Genomic DNA, 18990 nt, shown 5'->3' with positions numbered 1-18990 from the left:
GAGCTTGCTGAAGCCATCATGGACTGCCTCTTTATGTGACTTGATATTGACTGTTGTCTCCAAGCCATCAATAATTTATTATGATTTTATTTTGTATTTGCTTAGTGAGGCCTAGCTTCTTATTTTGTTTTGTTTTGGTATGCCCAAATAGGCTGCTCGTGTGCACTAGTTTGATTTTTGACATCTTTGGATCTCTAACATCCTGTCACCAGGTAATTAGTTCTGTAATTAAGTATGTGCACACAGGAGTCTGTTAAATTTTCCTATATGGGTTCAGCTCAGGTGTTCAGGCAGACGGTCACCAAGTATGTGATGCAGGCTCTCACCCCCAGTCCTAGAGAGGCATGGGTGATTGGTGCAGGCACTGGACTCTGGCTGTGGTAGGGGATCACGTGCTGAGCCAGGCAGGGGACTGACGGCTGTCCGAGAGTTTGAAAGGAACACGTGTCCCTGTTCTCTAGGGTGAGTAGGTAGGTGAGTTTTGCAGCTGGACTATGAGCACCCCACTCTGTTGGCTGTAAAGACTTGAGGGCACCACTTTTTCTTGGACTCCTGCAGCAGGTGACTAGGTGCTTTAGATGCTACGACCAGTCCTCAAGCCCCTGCTACAGATAGATAAAAAGTGCCTACTTAAGGGGCAGGGCTGTTTCGAAGGTCACAAATCTGCCAGTTCACAGCTGAAGCAGTTGAAATTAAACTTCAGATGTTTGTCCTGTTGTACTGTGGCAGTGAGGACTAACGCTGTTGCGATGGGTCCCCACAAGTCTATACAGGGGTGTAAGGCACTCAGAGTCTGCAGACCCCTGGTACCTGTGCCCAGCAAAGGAGCTGTGCCAACCCTGTGTTCCTGGCCTAGGGGAGCCAGCAGCTTATTTGTTCCGTCTCCAAGGCCAGGAGAATGGGTCTGGGTGCCTTTTGGGATCTACTTCCAGCCCAGAGGATTCCCAGTGCAGAGCGTGGAGAGAGGAGGTAAAAGGGAGAGAGGTTTTTCCCAAATGGGTTTTTTTTTTTTTTTATCCCCGCGAAAGGGTGCAGGCACGTACTTATCTTAGCCTCTTGGGAGCTGCTTTTCACTGGTTCAGAGTGTCCAAGCAGAATCTCTGCTGCCGGGTCTCTCTCGATGTGGAAACTGCTTCCTGAGCACGCACACAGCACGGCTGTTTGCCAGCTTCACTGCGGACCGGCTTGGCTGTGGCACTGCAGTTTCACCTCTACGGCTCTGGCCCTCCTCACCTCTTCCAAACGGTCTCCCTCTCCCGCATCACTCAGAGGGATCTCTCGACCTTGCCTTGTTCAGGGCTCCCAGATATTCACTTAGTATCAAATCACTTGTTTTTTCAGGTCTTTGTTATAAGAGGAATATAGGAAGCGTCTAACTACTCCGCCATGTTGACCACGCCTCCTCTAAATGAATTAATTTCTATGGGCTGCAAATTAGTGTGTCAACATAAGCCATGAAAGAACTTTCCTTGTTATGAAATCGTGCTTGAGTTGGAAGAGGGAGGTCTTCTTAGGATGTGGCATGTGGCTATTTTTCCATCCCAATGCTTTTTATTGCAGTATGTCAGGAAGCAGTGTGGGAAGCATATCGGATCTTTCTGGATCGCATCCCTGACACAGGGGAATACCAGGACTGGGTCAGCATCTGCCAGCAGGAGACCTTTTGCCTCTTTGATATTGGGAAAAACTTCAGCAGCTCCCCAGAGCACCTGGAACTTCTTCAGCAGGTGAGCCTAGACAGAGTCAAGTTTGGAACACTGACCAAACAGCTCCCCAGGCCTCCTGCCCCTGCCCCTTTTGAACTTGCTTCCATAGCATAAGGGTTAATTGAAGAAATGCTTGAAGATATCTGATAAGGCCAACAGGAATTTTATTCTTACAAAATAATATTGTACAGGTAGGTTGAAATTAAATTGAAGGGAAAAGGGAATGAAAACAGACTTCAGCTCTTCAGTTGGCATTATCTCCTGGTAAAATTACTGTTTTATCTTTTTGCAGAGACTAAAACAGAGAAAATTCCCTGAGAGGTAAGTACCCAAAATAGAGTGCTGCATGCTCTTGACTTTTGAAAGATCATATAATGGAGTAAGACTGAGCTATTTTACCTTTGTGATATTATGTCAGCCACTGAGATCTGTGTAGGTTATTTTGACAATTTATGCATATATTATGCTGAAGATAAATGAGTATATCAAAAAGAAAAATTGATAGATATTATAGTTTGAGATAGATCTTTGCATTATGTTTGTAGATAAAATGAATTCCTTACTGGGTGATAAGTACCTAACATGTATGTTCACTTACAAGATATAGAGCAATTAAAATAGTTTGATTTTTAGAACTTATAGTAAGCTATTAATTACATCAGGAAAATGTTTAATATAACTGGAGAGCAACAATTTTGAACTCTCATTTGGTATTCTGTAAAGTGTTAGTACTTCTCAAACTAAATTACTGAAGCACTGAGCTATATCCTCAACAAGAACTGAATATCAAGTGAGAAAATCAAAATAAGAAAAGGAAAAATGCATTAGATAAAATAATTAAAGAAGAGAGCTGTTGTAGCCAAACTCTAAATTTACAAATTACATACATTTTATAACATTTGAAAATCTAACTCTAAAGGTAATAATGCTACAAAGAGACAAATTTGACTGTATGAATTACCAGCAATTCTTGATAATGCCTTTCACATGTGTTCCTTTGTTTCTGTTTTGTTTTGCCACCAACCTGGCCCAGGACTGTATTAATTTACTTGCAAAAAAATGTCAAATCTGATCTCCCTAACAGATTCTTCTCCCTATAATCTCTTCCACTCCTTAACTTGCAAGATTGCTGCTAGATTAATAAATCTGAAATATTCATTTTCTTACATTGAGCCCTGTTCAGTGGCTTTCAAAAGATTCCCACATCTTCCCATTATCTTTCTGCATATCTACTCCCTACTCTTCTCCACTCGCTCTGTGCCACAGGAGACTGACTGGAATGATGGATTGCAACACTGGCATCCCTTGTCCTCTGGCTTCTGGTTAGGGCCAGCCAATGGGGAGCAGGAGATCAGAAGGAGGGAGGAGAATGAGGTCAGGAAATTTATTACCGCCCTCTCTCCAAAAGGTGTCCCTGGGTGGTACATACAGTTAACACACTGAGCTACTAACTAAAAGGTTGAAGATTTGAGTCCACTCAGAGGTCCTCGGAAGAAAGACGTAGCAATCTACTTCCAAAAAACAGCCATTGAAAGCCCTGTGGAGCACAGTTCTATTCTCGCACACATGGGCTCACTATGATTCGGAATCGACTCATTGGCAATTGGTTTGGTTTTGGTTTCCTCCCCAGGAAGTCTTCTAGGACTGATGGCCTCCTTCAGCTTCAGCGCAGCTCCTTTCAGGCAGCCCTTTCTATAGAGCCTTCTCTGTCTCTGGTTCATGGTAATCACTCCATCCTCTCATCTCTTCTGCGTTAGGAATGGTTTTAACACTCCACTGTTACTAGCACTGGGGTACTACACTATCCCTTGTGGTTGCTCTTATACTCTTCCCACAATTTAGTAAATGGTCCCTTTATTAAACTTTGCTCAAATCAATATAAGTGAGTCATCTGTTTCCTACCAAGCCCTTGACTGAAACAGGCCAAACTAATTAACTAAGGCCCTTCACATCCTGACCTTTCCAACTTTGCCTCCCATTTTCCCATGATCCCACAGCTACCATCATACAACTTCCTCACTGCACGCAGAGCAGCCCTACACTTCACTGCCTCTGACCACAAGCCTTTCCTTCTTACCCAGAAGAACCTGCCTTCTCCAGGCCACCTACACAAATCCTATTCTCCAGTCAAGCTCCAGGTCTAGCCCCACCTCCCCATGATGTCTTACCAGCCTACTTGAGCCTGCAGCAATATGTTATATTTGACACTTATATTTTTATTTAACATTTCCTTGCTTTACTCTGTTTGACTGTGAGGGTGTAAACTTCTCAAGGGCAGGAACTGTTTTATACTTTCCCACTGGCTCCACAGAACTCAGCAAAGTCTTCATATAGGTTATTAACTGATTAAGTCTATCTAAGCACTTTCTTATAAATTTTAAAAAGTTATAGCCAGGAGAAATTATGTGACTTAGGAAAACCTTAGTACTAGAGTATTATCCTTTTTCACAGTATGAAAAGGTATTGATTCCTCTGATTTAAATGTAGGATGATATTTATTATAAAATACTATCCACGACTCTTCTATTTTCCAAAAAAGAAAGTGAAGCAGAGGCCATCCATAAAGAAAAAACTCAACAGAATATGTCAAGACTTGATAAGGAAACATTAAAAGTTACAAGAAACAATTACCCTGGCCAGAAAGAGAAAGAAATGGAATCATTCCATCTGCTCCTGTGCGAAGAAAGGAAAAGAGCAAGGAACATTTGACATTAACTGCAATTACCAGTTTGTAAAAAACAAACAAACAAAAAAAAAAAAAACTCCTGCTTGGAAACTTGGAACTTTCCTAAGAAGCCAAAACAAAAATATTTCTCACCTGACTAACCCAGGAATCTGCCAGTTTCAAATGACTTTAAAATAAAAGCCAGGGGAAGAGCTGAGTGGCCCAGCCTCCCAAATTGTATCTCCTCAGTGATGGTACAGATTGCCTGTTCAGTGATAGGATCACACCTAATAGCAAAGGCTATGGAAACAGTGTCCAGCAGGAATCCTGCACAAAGTGGGCAGTAGCTAATGCAATAGCCAACATCTTAATAACTGCTTTTCTCGGTCATTTTCTTTTCCATAGCAAAATAAAACAAGGAGGCTAATGTAATGATGGGAGAAAGGAGATCTTACTAGAAGCAAAGATTCATCAAGAAAAAAAAAAGAAAATTGTTCAAGTTATAAATGATACAATGTTTAATATAATTATGGTTTACCAAATATTATTCCCAGTAAAACTATTTATTAACCACATGTTATAATGTCACCAAATGTAGTCAAACATGTCAAGGATGGTGAAGATGGCACAGAATCAGGCAACATTTTGTTACGTTGTACGGGGTCACCACGCGTCGGAGCTGACTCAACAACTAACAACGGCAAATAACACCAGCAAGAAAGCAAGAATAGATGATTCCAGATTTCACTATTGAGTCTGAGTTTATATTTGGCCTCTGCGCCTACCAATATTGTTGTCCATACTTACAGCTGACATCCTTTCTGATTGGTGGAAGGCCAGGCCAGTTTATGGCTAATCTAGGTGACTCTATAACAACAGGAAATTTAGCTATTCCCAAGACCATCATCATGAGCCAATATGATCAAATATCTTAGTCAGCTGCTACTATATTGGGATTTCAGAAGACACCATTACCACTATTGCTTTCTAAATAAAACGTGCTAGAATGGACCGACATATGCAGACAGCTCTATAACCATTGGCCTTTGATCAACCCCAGGAATATCTTCCGCATTGCCCTTCCACGGTACTGCAAACTTTCCCCCAACTTTCTGGCTGGTTACCAAGGCAGGCAAACAGAATAAGCAATACTGCTTCCAGAATACAGATTTATTATACTTACATTACCAGAAATCTGCCTCTCGCCCATTACTGTAACCACAAGAGTTACTTATTGTTACTTAAAGTTACTAAATGACTCTCTGGATTTACAGGATCAAGGGTCTGAGGTTTTACTGAGAATGTTTTGGTCACAGATCATGGCATCAATTCATCTTTGATGAATTGACAGTGTAAGTGCAATGGGACTATAAAACATCAGGCCCCAAAGACCAGCTTTGCCTTCTACAATATACAACTTGTATATATGCAACTACACAGTGCCAAGATGCTTGTCGAAAGCCCTGAACCCAAATGTAACCTTTTTCTGGGTTGTTTGAATAATATATTGTTCAAAAAGAATATATTTGAATATTACTTCTGTAATGAAAAAATAGATAAACTGAGTTCTTAAATATACTACTCTAATTTGTAGTTCTACTCGGTACACACTAATTTAAATGCATTTCTCCTATTGTCAGCAAATTTCTTCTCACCATCTCTTGCTTTTCTATTTTGTTGATAGAAAAGATGAAATAACTACAGAGGAGACATTGGCAGATACTGGTGGAACCCCTGTGTTTTCAGCAGGTAAGCTTAGATCTCCTCATTTAGTCTGCTTCTGAATCTTAATCCAAATCATCAAGAAAGCATGTTATTTACAGTCTTTGAAGTTGACAAGATTTAAAATGTACTTTCTCAAAACTAAATTGTATTTCTAACCTCATAAAATAATTTATACTCATTATAAAAACTTGAAAACTATAGAAAAGAATACTAAAGGTAAAACTAAATTGCCCATTATCCTACAACTGGAGGCAACTATTATCTGCCTATTTCCTTCCAGTCTTTCTTCTATTGTGATATGTATTAAGACTATATTTGCTTACAGTTTATATCCTTTTTTCCCGCCTAACATAAAGAGCATCTTATAATTCTACTAAAACTTCTTCAAAATAATCACTAGCTTCCAACATTCTATTGCATCTCTGTAAATGTTATCAATTTAACCGTTTCATGGTTGCTAAACATTTTATATCATTACAAATAAAGCTTTAGTTAACAGATTTAAACATAAAAATCTTCATCAAATCACTGTTAGAGATATTTTTCAAAGTAGATTACTAAATCAGAGTATTAATTTTTAAGGCTTTTAATACATGTTTCCAAATTTATTTTCCAAAAATTTTGTTACAATTTAACTAACCTACTGGTCAAAAAGACAAGAGCCTCTCTCATTGTATATTTGCCAATATTGAATGTTATTATTTGTTTTAATCTTTGCCAAAAGGAAAGGGAAAATAATTGTTTTTTAATTTTGGCTTATGTTTGCTAAATGTTTGGAATTTCTCTTTTATGTATTTTTCTGTTGTAGTCTTGCTTTTTTCCTGTAAAATTATAAGAATACTTAAAAATATATAAAATAAAACTATTAATCCTTTTGGGCAATGTTTTCCCCAATTTGTTAATTGATTTTTAATTATGTTAATAATGTTTTAAGAAATCAAATTTTGATGACTTAAAATCTAGAAATTGAGAAAGTGGAGGTTTTTTCAACAAATGATATGTTATTTTCCCATTACTTACCAACAACCTTCAGACACAGCAGATGTGACTATATTTTAATACGTCTCCTAAGTGCAGCTAATTTACATTTTATAGACTGACTTTTAGCTAGTAACACAACAGGCCTAGTTCAACTTCAATTATTAAAACTTTAGTGGTAAAACACATTCTTCAACAATAACTATAACAGCTGCATAGTTGTTAATTCCACTTATAAACAGTTAAAATTTGACCTTTGACACAAAATATTAAATCTTATTCCGAAAAATATTATCCACAGGAGGAAATTATATAAAAATATGTTTCACACTAAGTTTATTTAAATATTAGAAAACAATCAATATTAATGAGAGAATTGAAATTTATATTTCTATTTTAAAAAATGAAAGCTAATGTATTTTAGCTGATAGGAACTGCAATAATAAAATTAAATCTAGTAAGATAATTTGGTAAAAGTGAAAACTATCTCTCATAAACCATTTTCTCTTCTTCACAAAAACTGTGAAAGATGGAAATCTAGTCTCTGTTCAAGTAAATAAAACATCATTGTAATAAAACTGCTTTCATATAATATATTGTTATTTAATAAAATGCTCAGGGAAAAGTTGTTTTATACCTAATTGGTATACATTTAGCCAGAAAATTTTTCTGCTTCCATATTAATTAGGCAAAAACATAGAATGTATTAATTTATTTTCCTGCTTTAGAAGGCAGACTATACCAAGATGATATATTAAATACAGTATAATATACCACCATTCAACCTTTTCATTCCTGTAATAAATGTTTTAGGATTTCCCCAGTGTTCCAATGATACCTGATGTTGACGTCCATGCACAGCTATTTTTTCAATTGATACATTCCCAAGAGGCAGCTACGAAAAGAATTGCATGATCATACTTGTCAGAGACTTAGCATCAAAGAGTGGAAAATGTCCTTAACAGTGTGAATTCAGGGGCACCATGAAGACTTTGCTCAAAAGAAAACTCTTCTCCCAATCCTCGCTCACCACCTCACCTCTACAACCCCCTCTACATCATTATTGATAATTTTTGCATGTGTAATAGAATTTGGAAATAGAAGTATGCAATTTTTAAAATTAAAATTCCCATGTCTTCGACCTAAGCCTTGAGCTCTTAAGATGCAAACACATACACTCCCTTGAAGAAAAGCACCTGAAATGGAGTCAGACATTTATCGTATCTGAATTTGTCAGGTTTTTTCCTGAGATGAGGTTTGGATAAGGAAATGTGACTAGGTGCCTCAGGTGTGCAGGAGGAGTGAGAAATTTCTAAAAGAGGATCATTGTACTAGAAGATAAACCCAGCCTCTCTAACAATTGTTCTCATAACCAGGTTTTCAAATAGTTTTAATAATGGGAATAATTTCTCTCTGCATGGCAATGCAATGGGAGAATAAACAAATGACCAACAAAAATTTATTCTTTGAGTATACTATCTAATCCCATTTTTTTAACAAAAAAGTGTAACATTAACTGATTATTCATAGAACTGTAGAGGTTGAAGACGCCTTAAATTGGTGGTCTATAGTCCAGTGAAGTTCGGGGTGCAGAACACATCCATCCCAACGCCTACAACAGGGTTTTTCAACTAAGGATCTGGGAGGAGGTGCCAGGAGCCATATCCTTTGAGATTCTAATATGCCACAGGGTATGTGTTTCATTTACCAAAAAAATCACCCTCCCCAGATAATTCTGATACCCATTCCCACAGACCCCCACTGAGAACCACAATTCCACACCCAGTAACAACTACTGCACAAAACCTCACAATGGCAAGTGACTGCTTGTGACTGCTGATTTCCAGGCACCACACACTCCTCCGGAAGTAAGGAAAGATCAGATTATTTGTTGGCATATTGTGCCTTCTAAAGCAGGAAAATAAATGAATACATTCTATTTTTTTTGCCTAATTAATATGAAAGTAGAAAAAATTTCTGGCTACATGTATACCAATTAGGTATAAAACAACTTCTCCCTGAGCATTTTATTAAATAACAACTAATTATAAAATATAAATGCAGTTTTATTACAATGATCTTTTTTTCTTTACTTGAATAGAGACTAGAGTTCCGTTCTATGGAGATCTTTAAATATCAGAACAGTTGTCATATCTGGAATGTTCTAAAAGGAGTGGTCTGTTCTAAAAGGGGTAGAATTGATAGCCTCTCAATATTCTTTCAGTTCTTGAATTTTATGATTAAAATCTTAATACCTCAATGATTGCTAAAGCAATCTAAATTGCAAAGACTTAGGTAATATTTTAAGAAAACTTTCAGAAGAACAAATTCAAGGTAAATATCTGCTTATACATCTTTATTATAGTCACAAAAAGGAAAACTAATCAAATCTCATTAGGCAAAACCATTTATCTGTACACATCCTGGGGAATACCAAACATGAGTCCTGGAGAGAAAGAACAAAGAATTTAACTGGGTTCAAGAATATGAGTAAAAAAAAAAAAAAAAAATAGTATAAGTAATGTTTTTCTCAAGAATATATTTATGGGATTTTAAATAAAAGTGTTCAGAATGAACCTAATATCTAAAATTCCAGACTGACAGGAAAATTGTATAGAATTTTGACCTTGTTCTAATTTAAGCTCCTCCAGTCTCATTCATGTGCCTGTAATTTTTTAAATTTCTTCAGATGTTGCCAGTGTCTCACTTGGGCCTTTCCCTCTCACTCCTGATGGCACTCTCAACGAGATTCTCAAAAATACCCTCAATGACACCAAAATGCCTACAAAGGTAAGAGGTTCTGAGAGTCCATAGAGCTCTTCAGGTTTTTGTTTTGTTAGCAAAACAGGAAACGGGAGTGGATGGACTGGCTGTTCAAAATTATTAGTACTGCATTCTTAGCGCTCAGATTGAGTCAGTGATTTTGTTCTATTCACTATTCTCGCTTATTCCTAGGGACTGAAGGAAAAAAAGTAGACTGAGAACTAGCAAAAGGTGGAGGAATTATAAAAAGCAACTTCATTATAAATTCCAGGAGGGCAGGGGTCCTTTTTATCCCAGTACCTACCAGAACCTTATATACAGCAGGTATTCAGCAAGCATCAGAATTAATGAATGAATGAGTGAATCAGTCAATAAACCAATCAATCAATCGCGTTCTTTCTCCAGTGAAGTGTAATCCCACGTTGGCAGCAAGGATAGAGGTTTTGTTCTTCACCGTGTCCAGCATGAATAGGTTATGTTGTTATTGTGTGCCATCAAGTCGATTATGATAGAGATATCAAAATGATCAAAATCCTACGTATCAAACTGGGAAAAAAATAAAAACAATTTTCTAAGGCACCTTGTTTAGGTGAAAAGAGAATACAGAATAAGAGAATTAATACAGAATTGAATGAAAAAGATTTGAGTCCAGACCCTCAGTATAAAAGCAGAGAAATGCCCTTACCTTTACTCCTGAGTGGCATAGTTGTGGCAGCATGAGGCGGGGCAGCAGCCTCCAAGGGGTGAGGGGGCGTGGTATAAAGGGTTGGGGGTCAGAACCTGTATCTTCACATCCTTACACTCCGTGGCAACAAGATCTACTCTCCCCTGAGCTCTGTGAAACCGCTTCTCTCACCCTTTTTCCTTTCTGCTGAACCTCCCTCCAAGGCACAGGTCAAAGCTGCTGAGGATGGCAGGAAGTTCAGTCTTACTAGCTCTCTGTGACAATTCACAGATCAGAGATATGGGCCATGTTGCCTGGACTTTAGGCCAGATGGCTGCAGGTTTTGTTAAACTATTACCATGAACAAAAAATCGTTGTATTGTTGTTCTGCAGTCAAAGTCAGCCTTCATCTCATGGCCCCCTGTGCACAATGGAATGAAGTGTTGCCCACTCCTGTGCCATCCTCAAAATTAGTTGCAGATTCAACTTTTGTGATCCATAGGGTTTTCTTTGGCTGATTTACAGAAGTAGATCTCCAGGCCTTTCTGCCTAGCCCTTCTTAGTTTGGAGGCACTGCTGAAACCTGTTCAGCATCATTATTGTTGTTGGGTGCCATGGAGTCCATCCTGATGCATAACAACCCCATGTGACAGAGTAGAACTATCCCATAGGGTTTTCTGGGCTATAATCTTAATGAAGCAGATCACCAGGTCTTTTTCCTATGGAACTGCTGAGTGGGTTCGAACCGCCAACATTTCAGTTAGCAGTTGAGTGCTTCACCATTGCACCACCAGGGCTCCTTTTGTTCAGCATGATAGCAACACACAAGCCTCCACTGACAGACGGGTGGTGGCTCCGCATGGGGTACGCTGGCCAGGAATTGAACCTAGGTGTCCCACATGGAAAGCGAGAATTTTACCACTGAAACACCAATGTCCATAAACAAAGAATAAAGGTATTTTATTTTTCTCAAAGATGCTGCTCCATCAACAACAAAAAGTACTGTTGGAAAAATTATTGAGATTAAACATATTCAATAGAAAATTTTTAAGTCAACTAAAGTCTGCCTTCTCTCTCGTTTCACATCACCTGTGTTCCTTCTCCTTCAAAATCTAACACACGTCCCCCTTCTCCAGGAAATATCCCCTGAATATTTCATTTCACATTCTTCGCATCCTTCTTTTCACCTCCTGTATCTCTCACTTATTCTTTCATTCAGCAGACATTTTATTAAAACCCACGGGTGTGCCAGGCACTGGGCTATGCACTGGAGATCCTGAGATGAACAAGAGACAGTCCCTGCCTTCAAGGAATTCATAATGCAAATAAGCACAACAAAATATTCTAAGTGCTGTGATTGAAGATGGCAGGTGTATAGACTGGGGCAAAATGATAGGCCAGGATAGACTGCGAAGGAGTGACCCTCAGTCATATATATTTACTGAGAACTTTGTGCATAAATAGCCTTATGCTTTCTGCTTTGGGACATTCAATGAATAGTGAAAGCCATGCTGGATTCAAGGGGATTATATGTGGGGTGACAAGATTCGCATATAAAAAGAAGACTCTAGGTGAATATATGATAGGTATTCAAGTGAGCAGTTCAGAAGTTAACGCTATAGGAGTTCAGAGGAGGCAAATATATATCTCTTCTAACCTAGATAGTCAGAGGAGATATTATTTTAAATGAGTCATGAGATATTGGTAAGAGTTTTAAAAAGCATGTGTGGATGTGTTATTTGCTGGTGTAGAGGGTAGGAAGTGGAGAAGTGGGTCTCCAGTCAGGAGACGAGTACAAGAAACATGGCGTCTGAGCAGCAGTGAGTAGAGCAGTCTGGTGGTCGGCTTATATGTATCAAAAGTCAGGGCAGAGGAGAAGTGAGTAAAATTGTTCAGACAGGTTGGAGTCATATTGTGGAGAGCCTTGAATTCAGGAAAAAGAGTTTGGGTAGTATCCTATGGTGTTAGAAATTTATTAGGGGTGCTAGGTGAAAGCCGTAGAAAATTGATCCAGGGGCTGAGGGTAAGTTAGAGAACACTCACTAATTCATTTAAAGAATTTGAATGTTTCTTGTGAACATCAAATCTGCCTAAACAAATGGTAAACTTTCACAGGATAATACCATATACTATATTTTTAATTTTTCATAAATCCTAGCACTGTTCTGCCCCTATATGGTTGCTTAATACGTATTTTTTGAATGAATGGATGCCAATCTTATAGTTAAACAAGCATCAGTACTCTGTTAAGTGTGAATCCACATCTTCTGCATGCACAGTTAAGGTTAGAGGCTACGCTGTTGTCCACCACCTGTGGAATAAGAAGAACTACATCAGGGTGAGTACCCAGTTGAGTTCTGCCTCTCATGGCGTTTTCCATTCGTTGTTCTCATCTTTCAGCTTCCTCAATTCTAATTTCACTATAAGAGGCCATGTACATTACCACAGACATTCAATTTTCTATGGACATATATATACTTCTATTTATTTTTATTTTTGTACATTTTTGAGGAAGCTGTGCAGATCGCAGAATCTTCTGCGTACCGAAATCTGTCCAACCCCAACCTCCAGGTTTGCTCTGTGCCTGGGGAGCCCATGTGAACTCAGAGCAATGAGAGAGCCCTGCTTGTTCCCAGATCAAACGGCAGGAAGAAGGGCAACCCATGGCCCTTTGTCATCAGAGGCCAAATCCAGATCCTCGGAACAGTGCTTCTATTCTTAGCCACTCTGGCACGTGCTTCCAAAGGTGGCCCAAATACGCCACTCCTTCTGAGAGGAATTTCAAACCTCTCTTGACAGTGTTTTCTAACTAATTTCAATGTAAACTTCAAACACAAGTGATCTTATTAAACCATTCTAGGCTCTTCTCTTAAAAGAATTAGATTAAATAATATCTCAGCATTCATAGATTATTTTGTCTAATCCAATCTTCATTAAAGAGTATTTGCAAAGTGAAAGATGTCGTACAATCCTAGTGATACACCAGCAATGTATATGTGCGTGCTTTCACAAAGAGCAACAGTCATAAAATGACAGTGTTCTCAGGGACTCTAGACAGTTAACTCAATGAAGCTTTGGTAATTTGTCTCTCACTGAAATTCAGAGGCCACTTCTAAGTTAATAAGACTTTTATTCTAAAGGCACTTGAGCCTTCATAATCCACTTCTTGTAGCAATATCAATAAATATTACATACTGTAACCATTTGCTTGTGGTTTATATTAATAGAAGTCATTTTGGTTTTAACCCAGGAAAGAGAAACCGAATTCACTAACATGTTTGAGGATCCACTGGAGCAGAAGGTGGAGCTCAGCATCACTCTGGAAAACCAGAGGTTCAAGGCAGACCTCACTGACTCCCAGTCCCCGTATTACCAGGAGCTAGCAGCCAAGTCTCAACTTCAGGTGAGTGAATACACCTCAAACCACCACATACCAATATATGACCCAGAACCTGGGGCCAAATGTCCATAAGCCTTTTTGGCTAATAGTTTCAGATTCTTGTGACCTGGCAATCATTTTTAACCATTAAGAAAACAGGAAAAATTATAATGTGTTCCAAAATGTTAAGAAAAAAGATCTCCAACTAATTTCTCACAGATTTTCCATTTTTAAAAGTCATGTACGTTTATATTTTCTTTAAATATTAGTAGGTTTTTAGATCTCATTTACTACAGGCCACTGAGCAGATGTTCTATATGTCTAAAACGGCCATGTAGGCACTAAACAGGGAACGTGCTGAGTTGAAATATAATTTTTTTAATCTACAATACTTGGTCTTTGCATATATTTCCATCTTGGCAGTTTGATGCAATTTAAATACATGACATTTTTCATGGGTAAGTGGAAGGCATTTATACTGTCCATTTCATCAATTGCTAAACGGAAGAACTTTCTAAAGATGTCTCTTCCATCTCTGACTATTCATCATGTCCACCAGCCCCTCATTAAATTAAAATGTTCTTCATTCCCTGCAGTATAAACTCCATCCTGCTATACTGAGTGTGGCATCTAAGACGTGCTGTGATAAGATCCCAGCCTTCCTTTCCAGCCTCATTGTGCACCACTTCCTTCCCACAACCCTCCTTTGCTCTTTACTTTCAAGAACCACAAGCCACTTGCAAATCTGTCCTCACCTTCAGCCTGTACATAGGCTGCCTACTCTGTCTGGAATCCCCTTCCCCAATCTCATTTTAGGGTTTTGTCATGGACAGTTCCCCCTGCTCATTCTGGGTTGGACCCCTCTCCAGTTGGGCTCTGCTAACACCTGGTATCCATTGCTGTGACAAGACTTATCACATTGTCTTGACACTGCTTGTTTACTTGTCTATGACCTTTTCTGTCTCCATTCCTCCCTCCTCAGCCAACCACCAGATTATGAGTTTCTCCTTGAGGGCAGGAACAGTTTCTTTCATCTCTGTAGACCTACCTCCTAGCACAGAATTTAGGATGCAGTTAACTACTCTGTAATTGAATGTAGAAATGAATCTGCCAGGGGCAGGAGTGAAGGGGGAGGGGAAGTCATTGTTTAGGAAGCATTGAGTTTCTGTTTATGGTAATGGAAAATTGGCAACGGATATTGGTGATGGTTACACAACATGATTAATATAATTGGTGTCACTAAACTGTACACATGAAAAAAGTTGAATTGGCAAATGTTGTGTTATATATACTTTTACAATAATAAAAATTAAATTAAAAGAAGAAATCAACCTGAAAATAGAAGCATCCATGAGATTACATAACCATAAACTACATTTATGGACAGCCTGGGTGCACATGCTTCTGACTCAACATGAGGAAGAAACAAACGATTTCCTACTTCTCCTTCTTGGAGAAGTCAATGTTTTCCTCCTCTCAAGTAGAGGGGAGATGAATGAGTGAAACATTCTTAACCTCCAGCATCTCCCTGTAGCAGCCAATAAAATGTAAAGAATCATTTCTACCTCCTACAACCTTCAAAAAGAAAGCAGCAGCATGGGGTGTTCATGAAGCTGAGAAGTACTTAGACATGGATTATTAGATAGAATGAATTAAAGAATAGTTTGTTAACTTTTCCAAATGTTCTTTGAAACATTCTTTTCAGCAAAACCTTAGTGAATATAGTCCATCAGAGAATTTTCAAAATTGAATAATTGGTCGCAGACTATCTTCCCTGACCCAAAACCATCTGATGTAGAATAATGCAAATAGTTTTTTTTTTTTTTTTTGAAAATCGGAGTTCTAGTCCTGTTTCTGGAATTCCCTGGATAGCTCAAACAATTAATATGCTCAGCTGTTCAACAAAAAGTTGGCTATTCGAGTCCAACCAACCAGAGGTGCCTCAGAAGAAAGACCTGGTGATTTACTTCCAAAAATTCAGCCACTGAAAAACCTACAGGGCACAGTTCTACTCTGACACACACGGTTTCACCATGAGGACAGATCAGCTCAGTTGGCAACTGGTTTTTTGGTTTAGTCCTGTTTCTGCTAAGAATTAGCCCTGATAATTTGGGGATCACTTACCTTCCCTGGCCTTCGTTTCCCCACTTAAAAATTAAAGATGACCTCAAGGTTCCTATCCAAGTCTAAAATGCTGTGTATAGTAGTTATAGCTAGCACTGTCATAAATGCTTTATGTGTATTCATTGAATTTTCACATAATTCTGTAAGTTAAGTGATATCATTTCTCCTTTTTTCCAAGTGAGGAAACTGAGGCACAAAGAGATTAATTAACATGCCCAAGGATGACACACTTATTAATAGGCAAAGCTAAAATTCAAACCCAGGCAGCCTAGCCTCAGAACCCATGCTCTTAACCACAGTTCTGTGCTTCCTACTTTTCTCAAACATAGGCAGTTCTTGGGTTAGGAACGAAGTCTGCTCCTTAGTGTGTCTTTAAGTTGAATTTGTAGGTAAGTCGGAACAGGTGCATACGGTTCTTGTTTAGCCTGACTTTAGTGCAAGAAAAGACTCAAAGCCTGTTCAATGAATGAAAGGTTGCACATGCAGCAAGTGAAAGTGATTGTGATGAAGAATTTGTGGTGAGTAGGGGTTGGTTCAATCATTTCAAAGCGAGGGCAAATTTACATAACGTTAAAGGGTAAGGTGAATTTGTCCGTAAGTCAGACACTCATAACTCAGAGACTTAGTGTAAATATTTATAAGGACAGAATTTTTTTTATCATCATCAAATGAGTATGCCCCTTCTAGCCTCTGAAAAATATGTTAGCCAAGGAAGGGTATGTCTTGCCCAGGCTTGTTCCAGAGACCCATCATATCAGTCCTGCTGGTTCCATTTGCACAGTCATTGGCATCTCTAAGAAGGAGCCGCTCTGTTTATAGCATCTTTTTCCCCTTCCAGACTCCTGAGCTGCTGGAGACCACCTCAACTCCTGCTACCACCCTCATAGCCTGGCATCAAATAACCAGTTGGCCTCACCACAGCCCAGCACCTGCATTAGCAAAGCCATTCAGGCCTACTCAGGAATTAATGGACAGTGCTTTGCAGTAATTTAATTTCCGCAATAAATCTAACAAGCAATTTAATACAAATGTCAAAAGGAATTGCCTAGTTGTCTGAATGCTTTCTCCTGTACAAACATTCATGAGAATTCAACTAGGCTGCCTTTTTATACTCGCGTTAACATACATTCCAACAGAATCAGGGAGCCCCTGCGCATTTAGTATTATTAATAAGGTTAACTGGGCACTTAATTCGCAATTTAGTGGTTAGTGCTCCATGATTTGGAAGGTCCCGGAAGATTATTTAGCTGAATTAACTGAAGGCCTTTGTCATCTCCTCCCTGAGCGCCTTCTGCAGCCTCCTAAGCAAAGCTAATTCTTAATCGTAAACAGGTTCACAAAGAGGGCAAGCATTAAATCACCTCGCCCTAGCCAGGGCCATGGACCACCCCTGGAGGGCGCTCCCGCGCTGTGCTCCCTGCTATCGCCGGTACCGCCGCGGGCTTCCACGCGGGTGGCTCTGTGCCTGATTATTAGCGTATATATAACAATGTTTCTGTACAAAAAAGAGGGAATATTCTGGGTCTGAGACTTCCTACTTCAGACACCGCAGCTCATCCTTAAACACTTTCAGTTCCTGTGACTCCAAAGCTGTTTGGCACCGGAGGCCAGAGCTGACCGGAAACATGCACACAGCCCTTCCCCGCCGTAGTAAAGACGGGTTCTAGGACAGAACCTAACCTCCTAATTCTCCATTAAGCCCGTTTAGGGGTTGGGAAGAGGGCATAAAATTTATACCCATATCCCCTAACCCCCACACGGATCCTTATCCTGTCTTTCCCCATTAGGTCTTTCTAAAAATTTGGCCAAAGGCTTGCTCTACCCTTGGTAGGCTCCATCTTGTTATTGTCAGTTGCCAGGGGCAGATTACCCAGTAAGCAAGGTAAGCATGAAAGCCATGTGAAATTGGTCACTACAGACTAATAAATAAGCACAAGTAAACCTATGCGTACATTGCTTACTAGGTAATCGGTCCCTGTTAGGGATTGTAAATTTGAAAAGAAGCATTGATTCTGTAGGAAGGTGCTGTGGGGTTGGGAGAGAGACAGATGCCAGCCATACCTAGAAACTGAATCTCTGATGTGGTGAAAAAACAAGAAATTGTTCACTACAGATGATCTGGTAAGCAAGGTAAACACCATGCTTACGTTGCCTATTGGATAATCCACCCATTAGTTGCCATGGAGGAGATTCCAATTCAGGTGACCTCATGTGTGCAAAGTAGAACTGCTTCATAGGGTTTTCAAGGCTGTGACCTTTCAGAAGCGTATCTCCAGGCCTGTCTTCCTCAGTGCCTCTGGGTCGGTTGAAGAGCCAACCTTTTGTTTAGTAAGGCAGTGCTTAACAGTTTGGGCCACCCAGGGACCCCTCTCAAGGAGCTGGTAATCCTGTAGGAGAGCTAGAGCATACGTAAATAAATAATAACCCAATCTCACCGACCTCTGCCCTGCGCTAATTTAAAAAAAAAATAAACAGTTGCTTTCCAGTTGACTCTGACTCACAGCAGGGTTTTCAATGGCTGATTTATCAGATGTAGATTGTCAAGTCTTTCTTTCTAGGCACCTCTGAGTGGATTCTAACCACCAGCCTTTTGATTAGCAGCTGAGACGGGTTAACAGTTTGCACCACTCCTCGTCCTGTGCTAGGCACTTTTTATTTTTATAGTTTATTTTTTTATTGTTGTTGAGAATATACGCAGCAAAACATACACAAATTCAACAGTTTCTACATGTGCAACTCAGTGACAATGATTACATTCTTTGAGTTGTACAACCATTCTCACCCTCCTTTTCTGAGTTGTTCCTCCCTCATTTGCATAAACTCACTGCCTCCTAAAGTTCCTATCTAATCTTTCAAGTTGCTGTTGTCAATTTGATCCCATATAGATAGATCGGTTGTTGTTAGGTGCCATCAAGTCAGTTCCAACTCATAATGACCCTATGTACAACAGAACAAAATACTGTCCAGTCCTGCGCCATGCTCACAA

General features: G+C 39.3%; 1 protein-coding gene across 1 annotated transcript in view; it reads left to right on the top strand.

Annotated features, from left to right (window-relative positions):
- IMPG1 (interphotoreceptor matrix proteoglycan 1) overlaps positions 1–18990 on the top strand; it is a 115736-nt gene that overhangs the window by 13809 nt on the left and 82937 nt on the right. Inside the window, exons 3-7 of the mRNA XM_004390117.1 lie at positions 1561–1727; positions 1999–2027; positions 6056–6120; positions 9764–9864; positions 13752–13904. Of these exons, the coding sequence (XP_004390174.1) occupies positions 1561–1727; positions 1999–2027; positions 6056–6120; positions 9764–9864; positions 13752–13904 (515 nt within the window). The remainder of the gene's footprint in view (positions 1–1560; positions 1728–1998; positions 2028–6055; positions 6121–9763; positions 9865–13751; positions 13905–18990) is intronic.

This window comes from Trichechus manatus, unplaced genomic scaffold (genome assembly GCF_000243295.1).
Source record: "Trichechus manatus latirostris isolate Lorelei unplaced genomic scaffold, TriManLat1.0 scaffold00283, whole genome shotgun sequence".
Classification (NCBI taxonomy): Eukaryota; Metazoa; Chordata; class Mammalia; order Sirenia; family Trichechidae; genus Trichechus; species Trichechus manatus.
Note: the sequence above shows the minus strand (reverse complement) of the source record. Positions and strands in the feature narration are given on the sequence as shown.